General features: G+C 45.1%; 1 protein-coding gene across 1 annotated transcript in view; it reads right to left on the reverse strand.

The window, feature by feature from the left end:
• Window positions 1-12,380: 12,380 nt before the first annotated feature.
• MBD2 (methyl-CpG binding domain protein 2) overlaps window positions 12,381-19,134 on the reverse strand; it is a 58,121-nt gene continuing 51,367 nt past the window's right edge. The window contains exons 6-7 of the mRNA XM_082242256.1: window positions 15,035-15,180; window positions 12,381-13,429 (exon numbers count right to left, since the gene is read on the reverse strand). Coding sequence (XP_082098382.1) covers window positions 15,051-15,180 — 130 coding nt within the window. The 3' untranslated portion in view covers window positions 12,381-13,429; window positions 15,035-15,050. The remainder of the gene's footprint in view (window positions 13,430-15,034; window positions 15,181-19,134) is intronic.

Below are 19,134 nucleotides of genomic sequence, written 5' to 3' on the forward strand. Positions count from 1 at the left end.
GATCTCTGGTTCTTCCCATTCTGTTGCTTTCCTCTATTTCTTTGCATTGCTCATTTAAGAAGGCCTTCTTGTCTCTCCTTGCTGTTCTTTGGAAATCTGCATTCAATTTCCTGTATCTTTCACTATCTCCCTCGCATTTTGCTTGCCTTCTCTCCCCCGCTATTTGTAAGGCCTCGTTGGACAGCCACTTTGCTTTCTTGCATTTCTTTTTCATTGGGATGGTTTTAGTTGCTGCCTCCTGTATAATGTTGCGAGCCTCCATCCATAGTTCTTCAGGCACTCTGTCCAGCAAATCTAAATCCTTAAACCTGTTCCTCACTTCCACTGTGTATTCATAAGGGATTTGAACTCTAGCACACCAAAATTCTGTGATATTCTGCAAAGCATTCCAAGGAAATAGCTCAGGGTCTCTTGTTCATGTTTTGTGACACATATCAATGCTGTGAATGTGCAACAATCCTCAGAAGAAAAACATGTGTTTTTGTTAACGTTTATGTTAAGGTTTTACATGTGGGAATAGCCTACGGCTGGTTGATCAAGGCTGTCCTGTTTAACCCCTTGTTCCAGTACAGTGGTACCTCGGGTTAAGTACCTAATAGGTTCCGGAGGTCCATTCTTAACCTGAAACTGTTCTTAACCTGAAGCACCACTTTAGCTAATGGGGCCTCCCAGTGCCACTGTGCTGCTGCTGCTCAATTTCTGTTCTCATCCTGAGGCAAAGTTCTTAACCGGAGGTACTATTTCTGGGTTAGCGGAGTCTGTAACCTGAAGCGTCTGTAACCTGAAGTGTCTGTAACCCAAGGTACCACTGTATAGAAATTTGAGCATGCACAAGGAAGCAGATCTTCTGAGGGAATCTTTTTCAGCCAGAAGGCCACATTCTCTCATGGGGAACTTTCCATGCCAATGGTGGGCAGGGCCAGTTGTGACACCTACCTTTGCACTTGGCTACATTCCAGCCACACACAAGCCTTTCCATCCTTCCGCCCAGGCAAGAAAGAGCCATCACCATCATTCAAGAACACATTCCAGTCAAGCAAAAGCCCTCGAGGAGGACACAGAACAAGTCCACTGAAAGCTGTGGTCTTGGGAAGGGGTTTAGCTTGGACTGAGGGCCTGATAGAAAGTCTTGGAGGGCCACATTAAGCCCCTGATCCTAATGTTTCCCACCCCTGCTTTATGTTTCCCACAAAGTCCAGTTAGCTTCCTTCACTAGGTTCTTCAAGGCAAATACAGCACTCACCTCCCAGCCTTATACCAAACTAAGATGTCAGGAAACAAGAGCTTTGGGGCACAGAATCACAAAATGTGACATCACAGAGGCTGGGACTGGACAAAGGCATCCCACCAGCTTTAGAGGAAGCCATTTAAGGGTGATTATGTAGAATCTGCATATTAAAGACCCGACTTTCATTGAAAATTATAACACAGCAGGAAATTATCCAGCATTGGCATTAGGAAGCGATGAGATGACCTATTAGATCTTTTTAGTTCCTACAGCCGGGAATGTCAGCAATTACATAAACAGCTGTAATAATAATTAGTATTGCTGCTGAAGTATAACAGATCATTAGGTTTTCGAGCTAGGAGGTAAACTGTTTGTGAATCAACACTCAGCCTGTGCCCCTGTTATTTATTGTTGAGCCATTTATCTTTCCCTAAGGGGGGGGAAAGGACCATTATCACTTAATTATCTTATCTCATCATTTGGAAAGGATGAACAAGTCATATTTCCCGAGTCACAAAAAACAACATCAAAATCATGTACCACAACTTACAATAGGCGGGGTGTGTTTTTCCCTATCAAGAATTATTTCACAATAATCTGTTGCTGTTGCAGGCAGGAGATCCAACAAATACTTATCAGAGCAACATCCTGTTTGTAAAAAAAAAACACAGCATAACAACAACAACAATACAGTGGTGCCTCGCAAGACGAAAAGAATCTGTTCTGTGATTCTCTTCGTCTAGCGGTTTTTTCGTCTTGCGAAGCAAGCCCATTGACGGATTAGCGGATTAGCGGCTTTTAGCGGCTTTTAGCGGCTTTTAGCGGCTTTTAGCGGCTTTTAGCGGCTTTTAGCGGCTTTTAGCGGCTTATTGGATCAGCTGATAAGCGACTTAGCGGCTTAGAAAAAGGGGGGAGGGGAAAAAATCCGCAGGAACTCGCAAGACATTTTCGTCTTGCAAAGCAAGCCCATAGGAGATTCGTTTTGCGAAGCACCTCCAAAACGGAAAACTCTTTCGTCTAGCGAGTTTTCCGTCTTGCGAGGCATTCGTCTTGCGGGGCACCACTGTAATTTAAAATCCCTAAATCAGAAAGAAAGAAAAATAGAACAAAAATAAAAAAGCAAGAGCTCTGTCCCTCTTTCATACAGTAGATGATGATGATGATGATGATGATGATGATGATGATGATGATTAAACAATAGATTTGCTCTTGGAGTAAACACATGCAACAGGTGTGTGTCTATAAGCACCCATGAACATGCACCAGAGAGGTACTGGAAATTCCTGAGAACCTGTTTGGGACAAACAAAATTGACTAGCAGAGAGACAAGCTACTCTGCTTGGAAGACTGGAATACTTGAATTAGGGATGGGTGGCTCGAGATCCCATCCACAGGGACAGTGGCAGGTGTAGTGCCTGCTGAGGCTCATGATCCAGCAGAGGGCATCTCAAATTTGGCAGGAGTTATGTACTCTGGAGATGCTAGCATACCTGCAAATTTTCTCCACTTCTGTCAAAAGGGGAAAAGTTAATAGCGGTTTCCACTAGTGATTGGGCAGAGGTGTGGGGACGAAGCCAAATTGGGCAGCCTACAAAATGCCTCAGACTAAGTTGGACTGTTTTTCGAAGCACTGAACTGGAAAGCCATGTGGTCAGTGCACACCCCGAGTGCTCTGCCAAGAACCTCCTGGCTCACTTGTTCCTCCTGTTGCTGCCTGCTTGCTCATGTATTTATTCTGACTCAGAATGGGTGAGTGATCAAGCAGCGATTGGAAATGGAGGCAAAAAATCCAAAACAGGCCCCTGGCAAAGCAGTCACTCCTGATGGAATTGCAGTGAGCAGAAATGAGATCTGCAAGGCCCATCCCAAGCCCATCCCAAGCCCATCCCAAGCCCATCTGCTCCACTGCCTGCTAACCCTCTTGGTGAGGCTGAATACCTCATTGCAATCTGATATCACTGCATAGTGCAACAGGACCAAAGACCAACGAGGTTCCCTTGCTATCCTTCTCCTGGCCCAGAGTTCACCTTGCTTCCCTTCTTTCTTAAACTGATCAAAGACCAAGGGAAGCGATGGGGGAGAATTCGCAGGAAGCAATAGGCTTCAGATTGAGGTCTGCTGGCACAAGCATATCCAGCAGTGTTTGGATGCACCAGTATGTATGGAAAAGGCAGTTCCCTGGCATCTCAAGATGCTGATACTGTAGCAAGTACAGCCGTGTTCAGGTCTCCTCATCATGAGGCTCAACAGTACATATAAGCCTTTCCCTGATGTCCTGATGCCCTCTTGTCTTTTAGGAGGGTGAGCAGGTTCTAAAATTAACTCCTTTAGTCTCAGCCCAGATGTCATCTCAATCTGATCTTATATAGATCACCTCCATTTTTCAACTCAGCCCATTAACCAATATGAATTATCCGACACTAGGAGAACTTGAAAACAGGAATGAGATAGAAGAAAAGTCCTTTGTTGAGAATCAGAGTCTGTCGTCCACATTTAATGTAAACACTGGCGCATGTACAGCAAACACAATTGCCATGTAAAATATGCTCAGGGGAGCCACTGAAATCCATTTCTATGCGGTCACTACAGCTCTGCAAGGGAGATGTAATATTTGCCATTGGCTTGCTGCATGGCTCAGCCTGATCCCACGGAGAGTCTCCTTTCTTTGTCATAGCTTTTACTAAATCAACTCTTGCAGCAACTTTCTTCAGATGGGCTCTGTGACGGTCTGCTAACTGCTTGTGCTGGTATGGAAAGACTTTATAGGGACCACGCGGCTGTGCAATCTCACTGAATGCACTGGATAAATATCCACAGCTGCTTGTAAGGTAAAGGTAAAGAGACCCCTTACTGTTAGGCCCAGTCGTGACCGACTCTGGGATTGCAGCACTCATCTCACTTTACTGGCCGAGAGAGCCGGCGTACAGCTTCTGGGTCTTGTGGCCAGCATGACTAAGCTGCTTCTGGCGAACCAGAGCAGCACACGGAAACGCTGTTTACCTTCCCGCCGGAGTGGTACCTATTTATCTACTTGCACTTTGACGTGCTTTTGAACTGCTAGCTTGGCAGGAGCAGGGACCGGGCAACGGGAGCTCACCCCGTCGCGGGGATTCGAACCACCGACCTTCTGATCGGCAAGCCCTAGGCTCTGTGGTTTAACCCACAGTGCCACCTGCTTGTAGATGGGTGCATTTCCATGTGATAACAGCGTGAACATAAAAATAGCATTATGGTATCAGGCCTGTTCAGCAGCCTGTTCTTACAGTGCCAACCAGGTGCCCATGAGAGGTCTGTCAGCAGGACCAGCATTCTGGCCGCCTGTGATTCCAAGCAACTGTTACTCAGAGACATAATTCTCACAGTGGGGTAGGACCCAGCCACCATAACTAGTATCCTTTGATAGCCTGATCCTACATGCATTGGTATAATCCATCCAAGTCCAAGTAAACTATGCCAGCTGGACCACATCTATCTATATGTTTGTTGACACTCTCAAAGAACTCAAATAGATTAGTAGAATCATAGAATTGCAGTTGGAAGGGACTCTAAGGATCATCATTCTAGTCCAACACCCTGGAATGCAGGAATCTTTTGCCCATGTGGAGCTCAAACCCACAACCCTGCGATCTCGTGCTCTACCAAAACTGAGCTATCCCAAACCAACTGAGACAGGACTTAACCATGCTGGTTTTGCTTCAGCAAGGCTTGTTCTATAGGCTTGGTTAGCACTCCTTTGTCTCCCTTGACATCCAAGGGTCCAATAGCCGCCCTAACTGTTCTTCTGCTACTAATGAATTCGAACATTGTTGTTGGTTACCTTTATTGTTACTTTGACGTGCTCCACAAATTCTTTTTTAATAATCTCTTACTGACTTTTTGCATTCATTTTGCCGAAGCTCGAGTTCTTATTTGGACCAGACTTATTTTATTTTATTTGTGAAGGAAGCCTTCCTTCCTCTAATAGCTTCTTTGATTCTGCTGTTAGAGGATGATGCTGACATTCTCTTGACTCCGGTGGGACGTCTCCCGATCTGCTGTACACACTTCAGCTGAGCTTCTAAGATTGTGTTTCAAAACAACTCCCAAGCATTTTGGAGTGATTTGACCCTCTTGACTTTGCTTTTCATCTTGCGGCCAGATAAACAGCACGTACGCTAAGACCACATCACAAATGCAGGCATACAAACATTATGCACTTACCACTTTGGTATCCATGCATGCATTACAATATTAAATCTGCTAGCAAAAAATGACTCAAATATTATTTTCCCCAGATGGATGGTAATCCTTCCTAGTCAATCTTCACTGGTCTGACTGAGGGCACAGGAATCATGAGAGGTAAGTCAAGAGTTTCAGCACAGCATTATGATCTCTCTCTCTCTCTCTCTTGGCGGGGGGGGGGGAGAAATCTTTACTCAAAATTCATTGTTTACAGCACCAATATAAAGCGATGGAAGCACTGGCAAAACATGTAACCTCCATTTATGACTGCAGAGAGCTGTCCATAATTGTGCAGGATGCAACATCTCCACACCTTTGGAGAGCCTTAAGGTAAAGGGACCCCTGACCATTAGGTCCAGTCGTGGCAGACTCTGAGGTTGCGGCGCTCATCTCGCTTTATTGGCCGAGGGAGCCGGCGTACAGCTTCGGGGTCATGTGGCCAGAATGACTAAGCGACTTCTGGTGAACCAGAGAATGCACAGAAACACTGTTTACCTTCCCGCTGGAGCGGTACCTATTTATCTACTTGCACTTTGACATGCTTTCAAACTGCTAGGTTGGCAGGAGCAGGGACCGAGCAACGGGAGCTCACCCTGTCACAGGGATTTGAACTGCCAACCTTCTGATCAGCAAGTCCTAGGCTCTGTGGTTTAACCGACAGTGCCACCCACGTCCCTTTTGAAGAGCCTTATATCTTTGCTATTGGATGGGTCACCAAAGGGTGAGACTTAAGCTCTCCCTTAAGAGAAGAGCAGCTCGGGGATGCAATCAAATGCCATATCTGGTGCAGCACCTTGCTTCCCATAGCAGTCAAGAAGAGGTCTCCAGCAAACTAGCAAGCATGTTGCAAAGGCAACCACCACCTTTTCCATTGTTCCCTGGCAGCCGATATCCAGTAGCATATATTCCACCTCTGACCCCAAAGGATCCATATATGCAGCATGGTTAACAGCCATTGACAGGTCTCTATGGATTTGTCTAATCCCCTTTCAAAGCCACCTAAGCCTATGTCCATTTGCCACAGTTCGCGGCAGCAAGTTTCATAAATCCAGTGCACGACGTGCGAATACAACATTTTGCCCATCCTGAATCAACTGTCAGCTTCATATAGGATAATAAAAAAAAAAGCTGGTGGGCTGGAAATCCAGTTACTAAATAGATATATACAAGACAGGAAGCAGCCTTATCTGCTAAAGTAGCAACTGTGGCAAAGGGCTGAAATGCAGGGCTGTCAAAGCACTGCAGTTTGATGCAATCATGAAGGTTCCTTTCAACATACATGGCAGGGGAGGGGAATGGATGGGGATTCTGCTGTTGGACTCTGCCCTGATTCGCAGGAGTTCCTTACTTAATAATTTCAAGGTTGGATTACTGCAGTGCAGTCCTTGTGGGGCTTTCCTTGCACTTGATCCCAAAACTGGCTGGTACAAAATGCTCTGTGGGCATCTGGTGGCTGAAAGATGCTGTTCCTAGCAACCTCGAAATTATTCTCCACCGTGAGCATACGTGGCATTTTAAAATATTTCTGTTTGGCACCCTGGGCTCCATTGTGGGCAAGGGCAGTACTTACTTTCAGGTAAGTACTCTCAGGAAGGCAACTCCTATGGTACTTCCAAGAGTTAGCTTTCTGAGGGTAGGACTTGAACCCGTGGCTTCAGGTAACAAGGAAGGAGATTCCGATTAAACATCAGGAAGAACTTTCGACAGTGGAACAAACTTGGGAGGTTGTGGACACTCCTTCCTTGGGGGTTTTTTAAGCAGAGGTTGGTTAGCCATCTATCTTGGATGCTTTAGCTGAGATTCCTGTATTGCAAGGGGTTGGACTAGATAACCCTTGGGTTCCTTCATAGCTCTTCTCAGTCTCCTCTTTTGCAGGGTTGTTGTGGGAATTAAATGGGGGGGGAGAGAACCATCAACGCCACCTTGAGCTCCTTGGAGGAAAAGGTGGAAATATATATATATATATATATATATGCAGGTTTTGGTGTCTTCGGGTGTCTTCCCGTGTAAGAGTCGGGGTGTCTGTGCGACGTTTTGACGAGGTCTCACTCGTCATCTTCAGGCTGGTGCTTTCGGCTTCTTGTTACTGGAACAGAGCAGAATCTGGTGTTTGAGTTCCTATAAATACTGTTGAGGGGTGTGGTGTATGGCCTCCAACGTTCTGGGCAGAGAGGAAGTTCCTAGATTAGTGTGCCTCTTCTTCTTTTGTTCCTTAATTACTTGAGGGATATCTTGAGTGATTTCATGAGTGATATTCTGAATACCACTGGGTGGGTCATTAAGTGTAGATTAGTTGCTAAAGCTTTTGTGTCTTGACCTCTTGAGCTTGTGAAGAGTTTTTCTGAGAAGATGGCTGTGCTGCATTTAGCCATCTTCTCAGAAAAACTCTTCACAAGCTCAAGAGGTCAAGACACAAAAGCTTTAGCAACTAATCTACACTTAATGACCCACCCAGTGGTATTCAGAATATCACTCATGAAATCACTCAAGATATCCCTCAAGTAATTAAGGAACAAAAGAAGAAGAGGCACACTAATCTAGGAACTTCCTCTCTGCCCAGAACGTTGGAGGCCATACACCACACCCCTCAACAGTATTTATAGGAACTCAAACACCAGATTCTGCTCTGTTCCAGTAACAAGAAGCCGAAAGCACCAGCCTGAAGATGACGAGTGAGACCTCGTCGAAACGTCGCACAGACACCCCGACTCTTACACGGGAAGACACCCGAAGACACCAAAACCTGCATTCCTGTACCCGTGAAAATCTACGAAAGCATATATATATATATATATATATATATATATATATATATATATATATATATATGCAGGTTTTGGTGTCTTCGGGTGTCTTCCCGTGTAAGAGTCGGGGTGTCTGGGCGACGTTTCGACGAGGTCTCACTCGTCATCTTCAGGCTGGTGCTTTCGGCTTCTTGTTACTGGAACAGAGCAGAATCTGGTGTTTGAGTTCCTATAAATACTGTTGAGGGGTGTGGTGTATAGCCTCCAACGTTCTGGGCAGAGAGGAAGTTCCTAGATTAGTGTGCCTTTTCTTCTTTTGTTCCTTAATTACTTGAGGGATATCTTGAGTGATTTCATGAGTGATATTCTGAATACCACTGGGTGGGTCATTAAGTGTAGATTAGTTGCTAAAGCTTTTGTGTCTTGACCTCTTGAGCTTGTGAAGAGTTTTTCTGAGAAGATGGCTGTGCTGCATTTAGTTGTGCTCTGGCTTGGCTTCGTGTATAGGGGCGAGCTGTGGTTTTGTGCCTTGTGCCAGCCAGATCTGTGTAGGGATTGCAGGGGGGTGCAGCATCCGGAGGTGCCACTATAGTTTGGCTACTGGATGGAGTCTGTAATATGTCTGTGGAGAGGGTCTGGGTTTGGGTCTGGTATGGTTGATTGGTGACGGCGTTTTGTGTGCCTCTGGTTCTGGTGTCGGTTTTTGTGGGGAGGGCTAATTTCCAGATGTCTGGCAGGCGGGACGTGTCGTCACGCTTGTTCATGTTGTGAGGGTGTTTCTCTATCTCGATGGCTTCCATGATTATTCTCTTGTGGTGATGTTCCATGTTAAAGAGCAATTTGGAATCTGCAAAATTAATTTCGTGTCCTGTTTCTTTCATGTGTTGGAAAAGAGAGGAAGTTTTTTCTTCTTTTTTGACGGCATTCTTGTGTTCTGCGATACGTGCATTTATTCGTCTGTTTGTTTGTCCAATGTACGTGGCTGGGCAGACTTTGCAGGGTATTTCATAGACCCCTTGGTTTTCCAGCTGGATTTTGTCTTTTGGGTTTCTGAGGATATTGGCTATTTTTTGGTTGGTGCAGAAGGCTGTTTTGATATTGTGTTTATGGAGGATTTTGCTGATTTTGTCTGTAGTGCCCTTGATATAAGGAAGGAGGGCCATGCCATTGTTTTCTTCTGTGTCTTGGTTTTTGGGGGGTGTTTCTTTTTGGATTAGCTTCGTAACCCTGTTTTTCTGGTATCCATTGGCGATTAACACATTTGAGAGATTCTGTAACTCAGTTGTCAAGTGGTCTTTGTCAGCCAGGCGTTTGGTTCTGGAGATGAGAGTCTTGGCTACGGAGTTTATTTGTGCAGGGTGGTGGTGTGATTGTGCATGTAAGTAGCGGTTGGTGTGTGTTTTTTTCCGGTAGATAGTGTGTCCTAGGGAGCCATCAGGTTTTTTGTAGATTAGGACGTCAAGAAAGGGGAGTTGGTTGTTGTCTTCTATTTCCATAGTGAATTGTATTTTGTGTACTCTTACACGGGAAGACACCCGAAGACACCAAAACCTGCATTCCTGTACCCGTGAAAATCTACGAAAGCAAATTATATATATATATATATATATATATATATATATATATATATATATATATAATATCCCGCCCTCCCCAGCCGAAGCCGGGCTCAGAGCGGCTAACAACAATAAAAGTAACACAGAATTCTAAAATCAATTCATTATAAAATCAATTCAGAATCAAATTAATGGCAACCATTTGGCTAGATTTCTGTGAGGATTGCAGAAGGAAGGGGTCAGACTGTGCCTTGGCCAAAGGCCTGGTGGAACAGCTCTGTCTTGCAGGCCCTGCGGAAAGATGCCAAGTCCCACAGGGCCCTAGTCTCTTGTGACAGAGTGTTCCACCAGATCAGGGCCACAGCCGAAAAAGCCTTGGCTCTGGTCGAGGCCAGCCTAACCTCCCTGTGGCCCGGGACCTCCAAGGTGTTTTTGTTTGAAGACCGTAAGGTCCTCCGTGGGACATACCAGGAGAGGTGGTCCCCGTAGGTACGAGGGTCCTAGGCCGTATAGGGCTTTAAAGGTTAAAACCAGCACCTTAAACCTGATCCTGTACTCCACCGGAAGCCAGGGCACAGCTGGTATAGCACCAGGTGAATGTGATCCTGCGACGACGACCCCGTAAGGAGTCTCGCCGTGGCATTCTGCACCCTAATAATACATTAGGGCTGCAACTTGATTGAAGACGTTTTCATCTATGGATGAATTGATGATAGTAGTTCTGAAGAAATGTTCCCTTTGTTTTTAGACAACTTGGTACCATCACACATGCAAAGAAGAGGCATTCTCCCTAAGCGATTGAAAGAGGGGGTGCCTCTTTTCAAATGGCGCTTGCCATCTAGATTTTAATGTATTTTTATTTTATTTTTTTTAAAAAGCATGCTGTCCAATTAATTAATTCAGATTTAACAGGCTTTTCATTAATTGAAAACTGCAGGCTGTCATAGCAGACCATTTCTCTGCACCACAGCCATCCATTCCTCTGCAAAAGTAGACAGATCCCGAGTTTAATGTCACTGTTCAATGCATGTTTAACAAGCTTCCAATTCCGTCTTGTAACAGGAATAAATTACCCATCAGTATCAAGGGAGGCAAACCCACAGAGCAGGTTGCTTTGCAAGGCTTTGAGGAGTCCCGTGATCAATGGTTTATTTGGAAACAACTTAGGCCAGGAGAGACTACTGGAAACGGCAAAGTCCAAGATAAATGGCTCCGGCTGCAGAAGTTCAATGCACATTATTATAAAGCCACTAGATTCTATTCACTACAGTGTCTATGGGGCGACTTTTATGAAAAATCACCACACAACAAGCATTATCTTCCCTGCTACCAAGAAGCCTTGAAAGGCTCATCAGATTCGGACTCTGCTAGATGGATGTCTTCCTGTGGACTGGCTTTCTGCAATCAGTATTCCTCTCATTTTAGCTATCAACAAGCTTGATTGTAATTGGTGGAGACCCCAGGGCAGCATTTTGTAGGGGAACACAATACAACGTCGTGAATAGAGGGCAGGCATCAGGATAGGGCAATGAACAGCCTGCTCTGAACCTGTTCATCAGCCTATTTGGGGGGGGGTGCTGCTTTCCTACGTGTTCACTCCGAATTCTGCTCTGATCCATTTCCACACTGATCCACAATTTAAAAAACCCCAAAACCTGCAAGAGAACATACATTTAAGTACATGTTCCCAAATGTGTTATCTCTCAAAATAGCATTCTAACTATATTTTCTTTCAGCGTTGGAAAATGCATATTTTGAGCAATGTGTTACAGCTTTCTGACAAATGCAGCAACCGATAGCTCAGTTTTGAGCCATACATCAGCCCTGACGGTGCAGATTAGAGCACTTCAGTTCAGAGTTCATGAGGGTCAAATTTGTCAAGCACACTGCTCCAACCATGACACCAGGGATGGAGAAAATGGAGACCTCCAGACGCTGTTGGACTGCCACTCCCATCAGCCTCAGCTGGCATTAGCCAATGGCTAGGGGTGATGGGATCTGTAGTCCAGCAACATCTGGAGTGTAGGGATGATTGCGGAGGAGTGGGGTCCGGAGGGAGCACACTCCCCACCCGCAGGCAGCCACAGTCTGCCTGCACGCGTGACCTTGGGGTGCGGGGCAGCCCCCCAGACAAAGCCACGGCTGTCTGAACATCGTTGCCTCTGTCTAACCTTTTGCGGTCTCAGTAGTCTGCGGTGTCCTGTCTGTAACCTTTGTCTCTGAGAGCTTTTGTCTCCTTCGCCATACACTGTGCAAGGGGGAAATGACGCGGTGGAAACAGGTGCCAAAATAACTTTGTACCACCCCACGATCCCAGGACTGGAAGATGTGTAAAGGTCACAGCCCAAAATGTATCTGCCTGGTTTGCAAATTTGTCTCAATAAAAGGAGGTTCCACAGGGCTGGCCAGCAGCTCGCATGCAGCCCACCTGTGCGCAGCTCACCTGCATTATCAACTCCTCCCTCATGTCCATCACTTCATGGAGGACCACAGGTTCCTCACATCTGGTCCACAAAAGCAGCAAGCACCCCACTCCCACCAAGTCACGGCCTCCCACCCACCCTTGCCAATACCACTACTGACTTTTTCTCTCCTTGCACTGACCGAATGCTACAACATTTGCACAAACCATTTCATTTGAAAAGTGCTTTACAATCTTTATTAGGTTCATCCTCACAACAACCCTGTGAGGTAGGTCACTCATTCCCATTTCACAAATGGAGAACTGAGGCTGATCACCACACACTCGGCAGGTGTGTGCATTCATACTCGCATCACAGTGCTCATCCAGTTCCCGCTGAACTTAGGATAGTTGCCTCGGCTGGGGGTGCCAAATCCCCATTTGGGCCCTTAAGAAGTGCAAATCAAAGTCAGTGACTTGAACCCGGGTGTCTTGGATGCAGTCCACTCACTTAACGCCCTTGTTTCTCTGCCCACCGATCCATCTGGCGATCTGGGCACGGGTGCCTATAATTTCCACTTAATTATAGCGCATCACAGTCTACAAATTTAGTTGCTCCAAATATAATTATTTATTTCTCTTTTAGAGAAGGGGTGGCGATGGGTCGATTTACAGATGTTTCCACTCAACTCCGGTATATAAAAAAAATCTTTTATATACAATATATGTACAACACATGTCACAATAGACTTCTTTCTTTCTTTTTAAATCGGGAGCGAACATTCCGTTTGCCTGATCCATTGTTACCAGCACACATACATAAAAGGAAGAGAGAGAGAGAGAGAGAGAGAGAAGAAGAAGAAGAAGAAGAAGAAGAAGAAGAAGAAGAAGAAGGGGGGAAACCCTAAATATTTAGTGCTAGTCATACAGTTCCAGATTGCAGCCTAGCGTTGAAAGCTGAGCTTTGAGTTTAGGGAATTGTCTGACGTAACAAAAAAATTAAAATAAAAAACAAGACTTTTGAAGTCGTTAAGACACAAACTTTTTAAAAGTGGGTTTTCCTTTTTCTTTCTTGGTCTCTCTGTTTCCTCCCCCCCCCCCTCAAGATATATACATAAAAAAGAGCCAAAAAAGGCATTGGTTTTTAATGCTATTAGAAAGCTATATAAATGTGCACAGGTCCTTTTCTTCTTTTCATAAAAGACCAATGGAAAACAAAACAAAAAAAGCGCCTTCAGCTTCCAGGAATTTCTTCTGGGGATCATTCTGTTTTAAGTACCTGTATGTAGAATGTAGGGAATGGGTATGAAACAGGTTTGAGAGAGAGAGAGAGGGAGGGAAGGAGGGAGGGAGAGAGAGAGAGATGGAGAGAGAAGAATGACAATGGTTAGACATCTTTTATTCTAACGGTGAAGATCTATACCACAGGAGCTCTAGAACAAAGCTTCCACATAATCAGAAGCCTCAAATTGCCTGTAGCAGTTTTATTGGTCCTGACAGATGCTACAGGTTTCCGGGAAGAGACATATTCTACTCTTCACTCAGGGCTGCTTACTCACAAGTACACTCAATATCCAACTACACTGCCACACTCAGTATACAACTACCAGCCAGTAAGCCCCAGTACAGTCAATGGAGCTAACTTCTGGATAATATATAGAATTGAGCTGCCGGACACTCACCCTCCAACAACTACTTACAGCAAACAAAAAGTACCAGGAGACACTGCAGCTTCCTTGTTCACCTCTGCTGCAAGAAATGAAGCACTGCCTGAGGTTGAGCAAATGGGATACACTAAGGACGTGTTGGAAGAGGGCCTCCACAGTGGGCTACAGGAACTATTAGAAGCTGCGACAGCTACTGTCACCTGGAGGCTTCTGACCACATGCTCTTGCTTGAACCAACTATAAAACATAATGGCCAGTGATACCAGCTGATGGCACGGTTTGTGGAAAATACCTTTTTGTGCCACTGGGCTTCCTGGTGAGTCAAGATTGTCCTGTATGTTTCCCACTCATGCTATATACACACCACCATGTTGAGGTATTCAGTTATGGAGAAATCTTACTCGTTTTAAAAAAGAACAGGGGAGGGCAAGATGGCGACCACTGGATCTATTCAGAATGTAAAAAAGGTAAAGGGACCCCTGACCACTAGGTCCAGTCGCCAACAACTCTGGGGTTGCGGCGCTCATCTTGCTTTACTGGCTGAGGGAGCCGGCGTACAGCTTCCGGGTCACATGGCCAGCATGACTAAGCCGCTTCTGGTGAACCAGAGCAGCACACGGAAATGCCGTTTACCTTCCCACCAGAGCGATACCTACAGTATTTATCTACTTGCACTTTGATGTGCTTTTGAACTGCTAGGTTGGCAGGAGCAGGGACTGAGCAATGGGAGCTCACCCCATCGCGGGGATTCGAACCACCGACCTTCTGATCAGCATGCCCTAGGCTCTGTGGTTTAGACCACAGTGCCACCCGCATCCCATTCAGAATGTAGTTTAAATCAAACATTTAAGAAGAAGGGACTACCTTGAAGGCCTTGGGAAGGACACAGGGGCATAGGAAGCTGCCTTTCACCAACTCAACATTTGCTGCCCTAGCTGGAGGCGCCAGGAACTGAACCTTTTGCATGCAAACGCAGGGGCTCTGCTGCTGAGAATGGCCCTTGCCTGGCGCCTTTCATCAAGATCTATTCTGTCTCTTCACCTTTAGCCAATCAGCTTGGCAGGCCTGGAGAGGAGAGCCGGGCCACTTCTGTGCTCTGTGAAGCACTTCACAAATTGCAGGCTTTTCATGCTGAACAGCAAAGCAGCAATCACAGTAACTAAGGGAGACACTCCAACACGCGGCGTTGTCGCTCCACAAGGAACCCGTGGCTGTACCTGATGCTTTTGCCTCTTACGCTTCTTCGCCATCGTCCATCTCAACCTCGTCCAAGTCAGCTGTATCTGCAGCTCGCGACAAGATGTCTGCCATTAGCGCCTCCTCCAGCTTTTTCCGTACCTGCTGTACTCGCTCTTCTTGTTTCCTGTGGAATAACCCAGAGGGGGAAAAACATCACCGAAATATTATCTCCGCAAATGGAAAGAGAAGTCAATCAGCAGGCCAGTGCTATCTCTATAATTCAGGGATTGAAGGTGGGCAGGTGAGGTACCGGTGGCCCTCTGTTATCAAATTTAATCCCCACCCCTACAGTTCTTCCTTCCTCATCTTTGAACAACAACTTCGGATCCAAACTAGGTTTTGTGTAGATTGCCACCCCCCTTTTCTTTTCCGTCGCTGATGCAATAAATTCTATTCCTAATTTCCCATTTTGTAAAACTCTTGTGTGATTACTGGAGACATGAGTCTCTTGTAGACATATAATATCCCATTTTTTTCTCCTTAACACATGTTCTATTTTGTTTCTTTTGAGATTTTTTTTTAAATTTATTAATTTTCCACATTTATAACAAATATAACATATAAAAGACTCAAAATGAAACACATTACAATACTAGAAGAAAAAAGAAAGAAAAACAAAAAACCCTTAATACTTCTAAAATCCAAATTAACTTTCATTGTTATCTGACTTCCTCTAATCCCCCCTAACTGAATTTCATTGTGACACCTTTGTAACAGTTCTCCAAGATCATCTTTCTAATGCAGTTAACTCCTTCAATTTACTATCTTCATTTTTTGAGTTTACTATTCAACCCACTTACATTGCATGAGATACACTTTAGTGACATACAGATTTATTGTATTCACGTTACCTTACCAAGTTCAAGAAATAACTATAAAACAAACTTTTCCACTTTATTCCTGTCTTGTCTCTTCTAGCCCTTGAAGTCTCTCTCCACCTAGATCTTTCCAGTACTTCCTCCAGAAACTTCCTGCTTCTTCTACCGTCCTAAAGGTCTTCCTTCCTTCTTTATAGGTGAAAGTGAGTCCCCGAGGGAACCTGTGGCCCTCTGAAACTCCAAATCCCATCATCCCTGACCATGGCCCATACTGGCCGAGGAGGATGGGAGTTGGAGTCCAACAACATCTGGAGGGCCACAGGATCCCCAGCCCTGATCTAAAAGAAGGCATTCCCATAGAACCACAGAATTGTAGACTTGGAAGGGACCGTGAGAGTCATCTAGTCCAACCCCCCTGCAATGCAGGAAAATTAGCAGACCTGCGGCTTGAACCCATGACTCTGAGATTGAATCTCAAGCTCTATCAACTGAGCTACCTGGAGAGCCATAATTGACAAACTGGGGGGGGGGGGACCATAATTGACAAATGAGATGCTCTAAACACTGCTTGTGTAGGTAATAATAATAATAATAATAATAATAATAATAATAATAATAATAATAATAATAATAATTTGTATGCTGCCCTATACCCATAGATCTCAGGTTCTACCCGTAGATCAGGTGGATGGATATCTTTTACTGGGGATCAGGTAGATTTCATAAGTGAAGCCCAAATTCACATCCATTTAAAGTACAAATATTCAAGTCAATGAGAAGAGTTTCCACATCAAGAAAAACACCTGCTGTGGCCAATGTGAAAACTCTCTGCATACAGTATTTTCGCTACAAATTAAAATCCATGCTCCCCACTGAGGCAAATTATGTGATTCTTTTAATGAAACTCTTCATAGGTAGCTTAATAGGGACCCACCACTAATCTCATCAACATTCACTGAATTTCACTTATGAACTCTGATATAGCAGTTGAGAAGAAAGAATTTCAGCTAAACTAAGCCAAATACATATACCACTTTGGAGGTCATTGACTTTGAGACTAAAAAGAAAGCCCATCCACCATCTTTTTTTTTCCTGGAAGAAGAATTAACATAAATGCGGAACTATTGAATTCAGGAAGAATAAGTCACTGGGGGAATGCTGAAAGCCAGCACTGAATGTGATGTCAGGGTGGAAAAATCTCTTGGGGTTCTCTGCCACACTTCCATTGTTGAGAGCGATGAAAAGCTAGCAGCTACAAAGACCTGTATGGCTTTAATAAACCTAGATGGAGAAGCTGAACGCAAATCCCCAAAACTTTTCCAAATGTACTTTTCCTTACTATGCACCAGAGTCTTTCTTATTTTAAAGGAATGAGCGCAATGAACACTGGATAACTGAAAGGAGCAGAGAGCTCCCATCTTCAAGCATTCTTCTATAACATTTCACAATCCCACAAGCCATGTTTGAAAGGCAGGATGTTCAAAGCAAACTCAAAATTGATTATTCTAGCTGCCTTCAGACAAGGATGAGGAACCTGTAACCCTCTAGGTGTTGCTAGATTATAGTTCTAGTCATGCTGGCTGGAGCTGGCAGTAAATGGAGTCCAACAACATTTAGAGGGCCCCAGATTCCCCACTCCCAACTCAAGTAATTAAAACAAGCAAACCAGGTTTTTAAACCCAACTGCGGGTGGCGCTGTGGGTTAAACCACACAGCCTAGGACTTGCTGATCAGAAGGTCGGCGGTTCGAATCCCCGCGACGGGGTGAGCTCCTGTTGCTTGGTCCCTGCTCCTGCCAACCTAGCAGTTCAAAAGCATGTCAAAGTGCAAGTAAATAAATAGGTACCGCTCCGACAGGAAGGTAAATGGTGTTTCCATGCACTGCTCTGGTTCGCTAGAAGCGGCTTAGTCATGCTGGCCACATGACCCGGAAGCTGTGCGCCGGCTCCCTTGTGCAATAAAGCGAGATGAGCGCCACCACCCCAGAGTCGGTCAAGACGGGACCTAATGGTCAGGGGTCCTTTACCTTTACCACTAAAAACTATTGGCAGAGCCCCTGATGGCCAAAAACATGGTCTTTTAAAACATCAAATGTGTTTTTTTTGGTTTTGGCTTTTTAAAAAACAGTGATTTGGCTTTAGTGCAAATAAAGCCCTGGGATGATGTGACTGAGTCTCAAATTTTAGTTCCTGCCCTGTCCTTCTGAGCTCTAAAATTCTATGTTTCTAATACCTTTAAAGCCGCTGCCCTTATGTCACGGATAAGAAGCGATCGCACTTTCTTTGTTTATTTTGAAACTCTTGGATCAAGCTGACGCGGAGACTGCAAATGTGCCTCGTAAAAAGCATCTCACTAAATAATAAAGATGCTTTATGCTGCTGTTTACAGATCTTTTACTTTATCTTTCCATTCAGTACATCGCGCTGGGTCAGGCTTTAGTAGTGTTGGGGGGCAGTAATGTCAAGGCTGATGAATGAGATTTATTTTTGAGCAACACACAGGCGATGTAAGGATAACTCTGCAAAAGCACAGGTCGGGGAGCTCAAAAGAGGCGCCCTGCGCATGCAGAAGAGCTGTGGAGGGGGGGTGTCCCAGATTCCAGAGCCGAGGCTGATTTAAAAGGTGCAAGACAGAGAACGTGTCACCAAATCACCCGCCGGCATTTAGAGAGCGAGATTAAAGCGAATGAATGAAAGGCACTAACGTATGTGTATTTGCACAAGGAATCTTGTGGCCTAGATGCAAATCACAACTGAGGATCACTTTGGGGAGAGTGGGAAGTTGGCAGTGAAAAGCAATGCTTGGCAGGGGGTTGGACTCGATGGCCCTTGTGGTCTCTTCCAACTCTATGATTCTATGATTCTATGAAAAGCTTATGCAATGCATATGGGAGCCTGGAATTACTTTTCTGTGTACTGTGGTACCTCCGGTTGTGGACAGGATCCGTTCCGGAGCTCCGGTCGGATCCCGAGGTTTCCTCAACAGGAGGGACCGCTTCTGCGCATGCGGTGGTACACTACTTCTGCGCATGCATGTGCAGCAAAAACCCAGAAATATATTTCCGGGTTTGCCACTTATGTATCCCAAAATTTACATAAGCGGAGGGATATGTAAGCAGGGGTAATGACTGTATGAGACTAAAGGTAAAGGTAAAGGGATCCCTGACCATTAGGTCCAGTCGTGACTGACTCTGGGGTTGCGGCGCTCATCTCGCTTTACTGGCTGAGGGAGCCAGCATACAGCTTTCGGGTCATGTGGCC

This window comes from Podarcis vaucheri, assembly GCF_965113315.1.
Source record: "Podarcis vaucheri genome assembly, chromosome: 11".
In the NCBI taxonomy this organism is placed as follows: Eukaryota; Metazoa; Chordata; class Lepidosauria; order Squamata; family Lacertidae; genus Podarcis; species Podarcis vaucheri.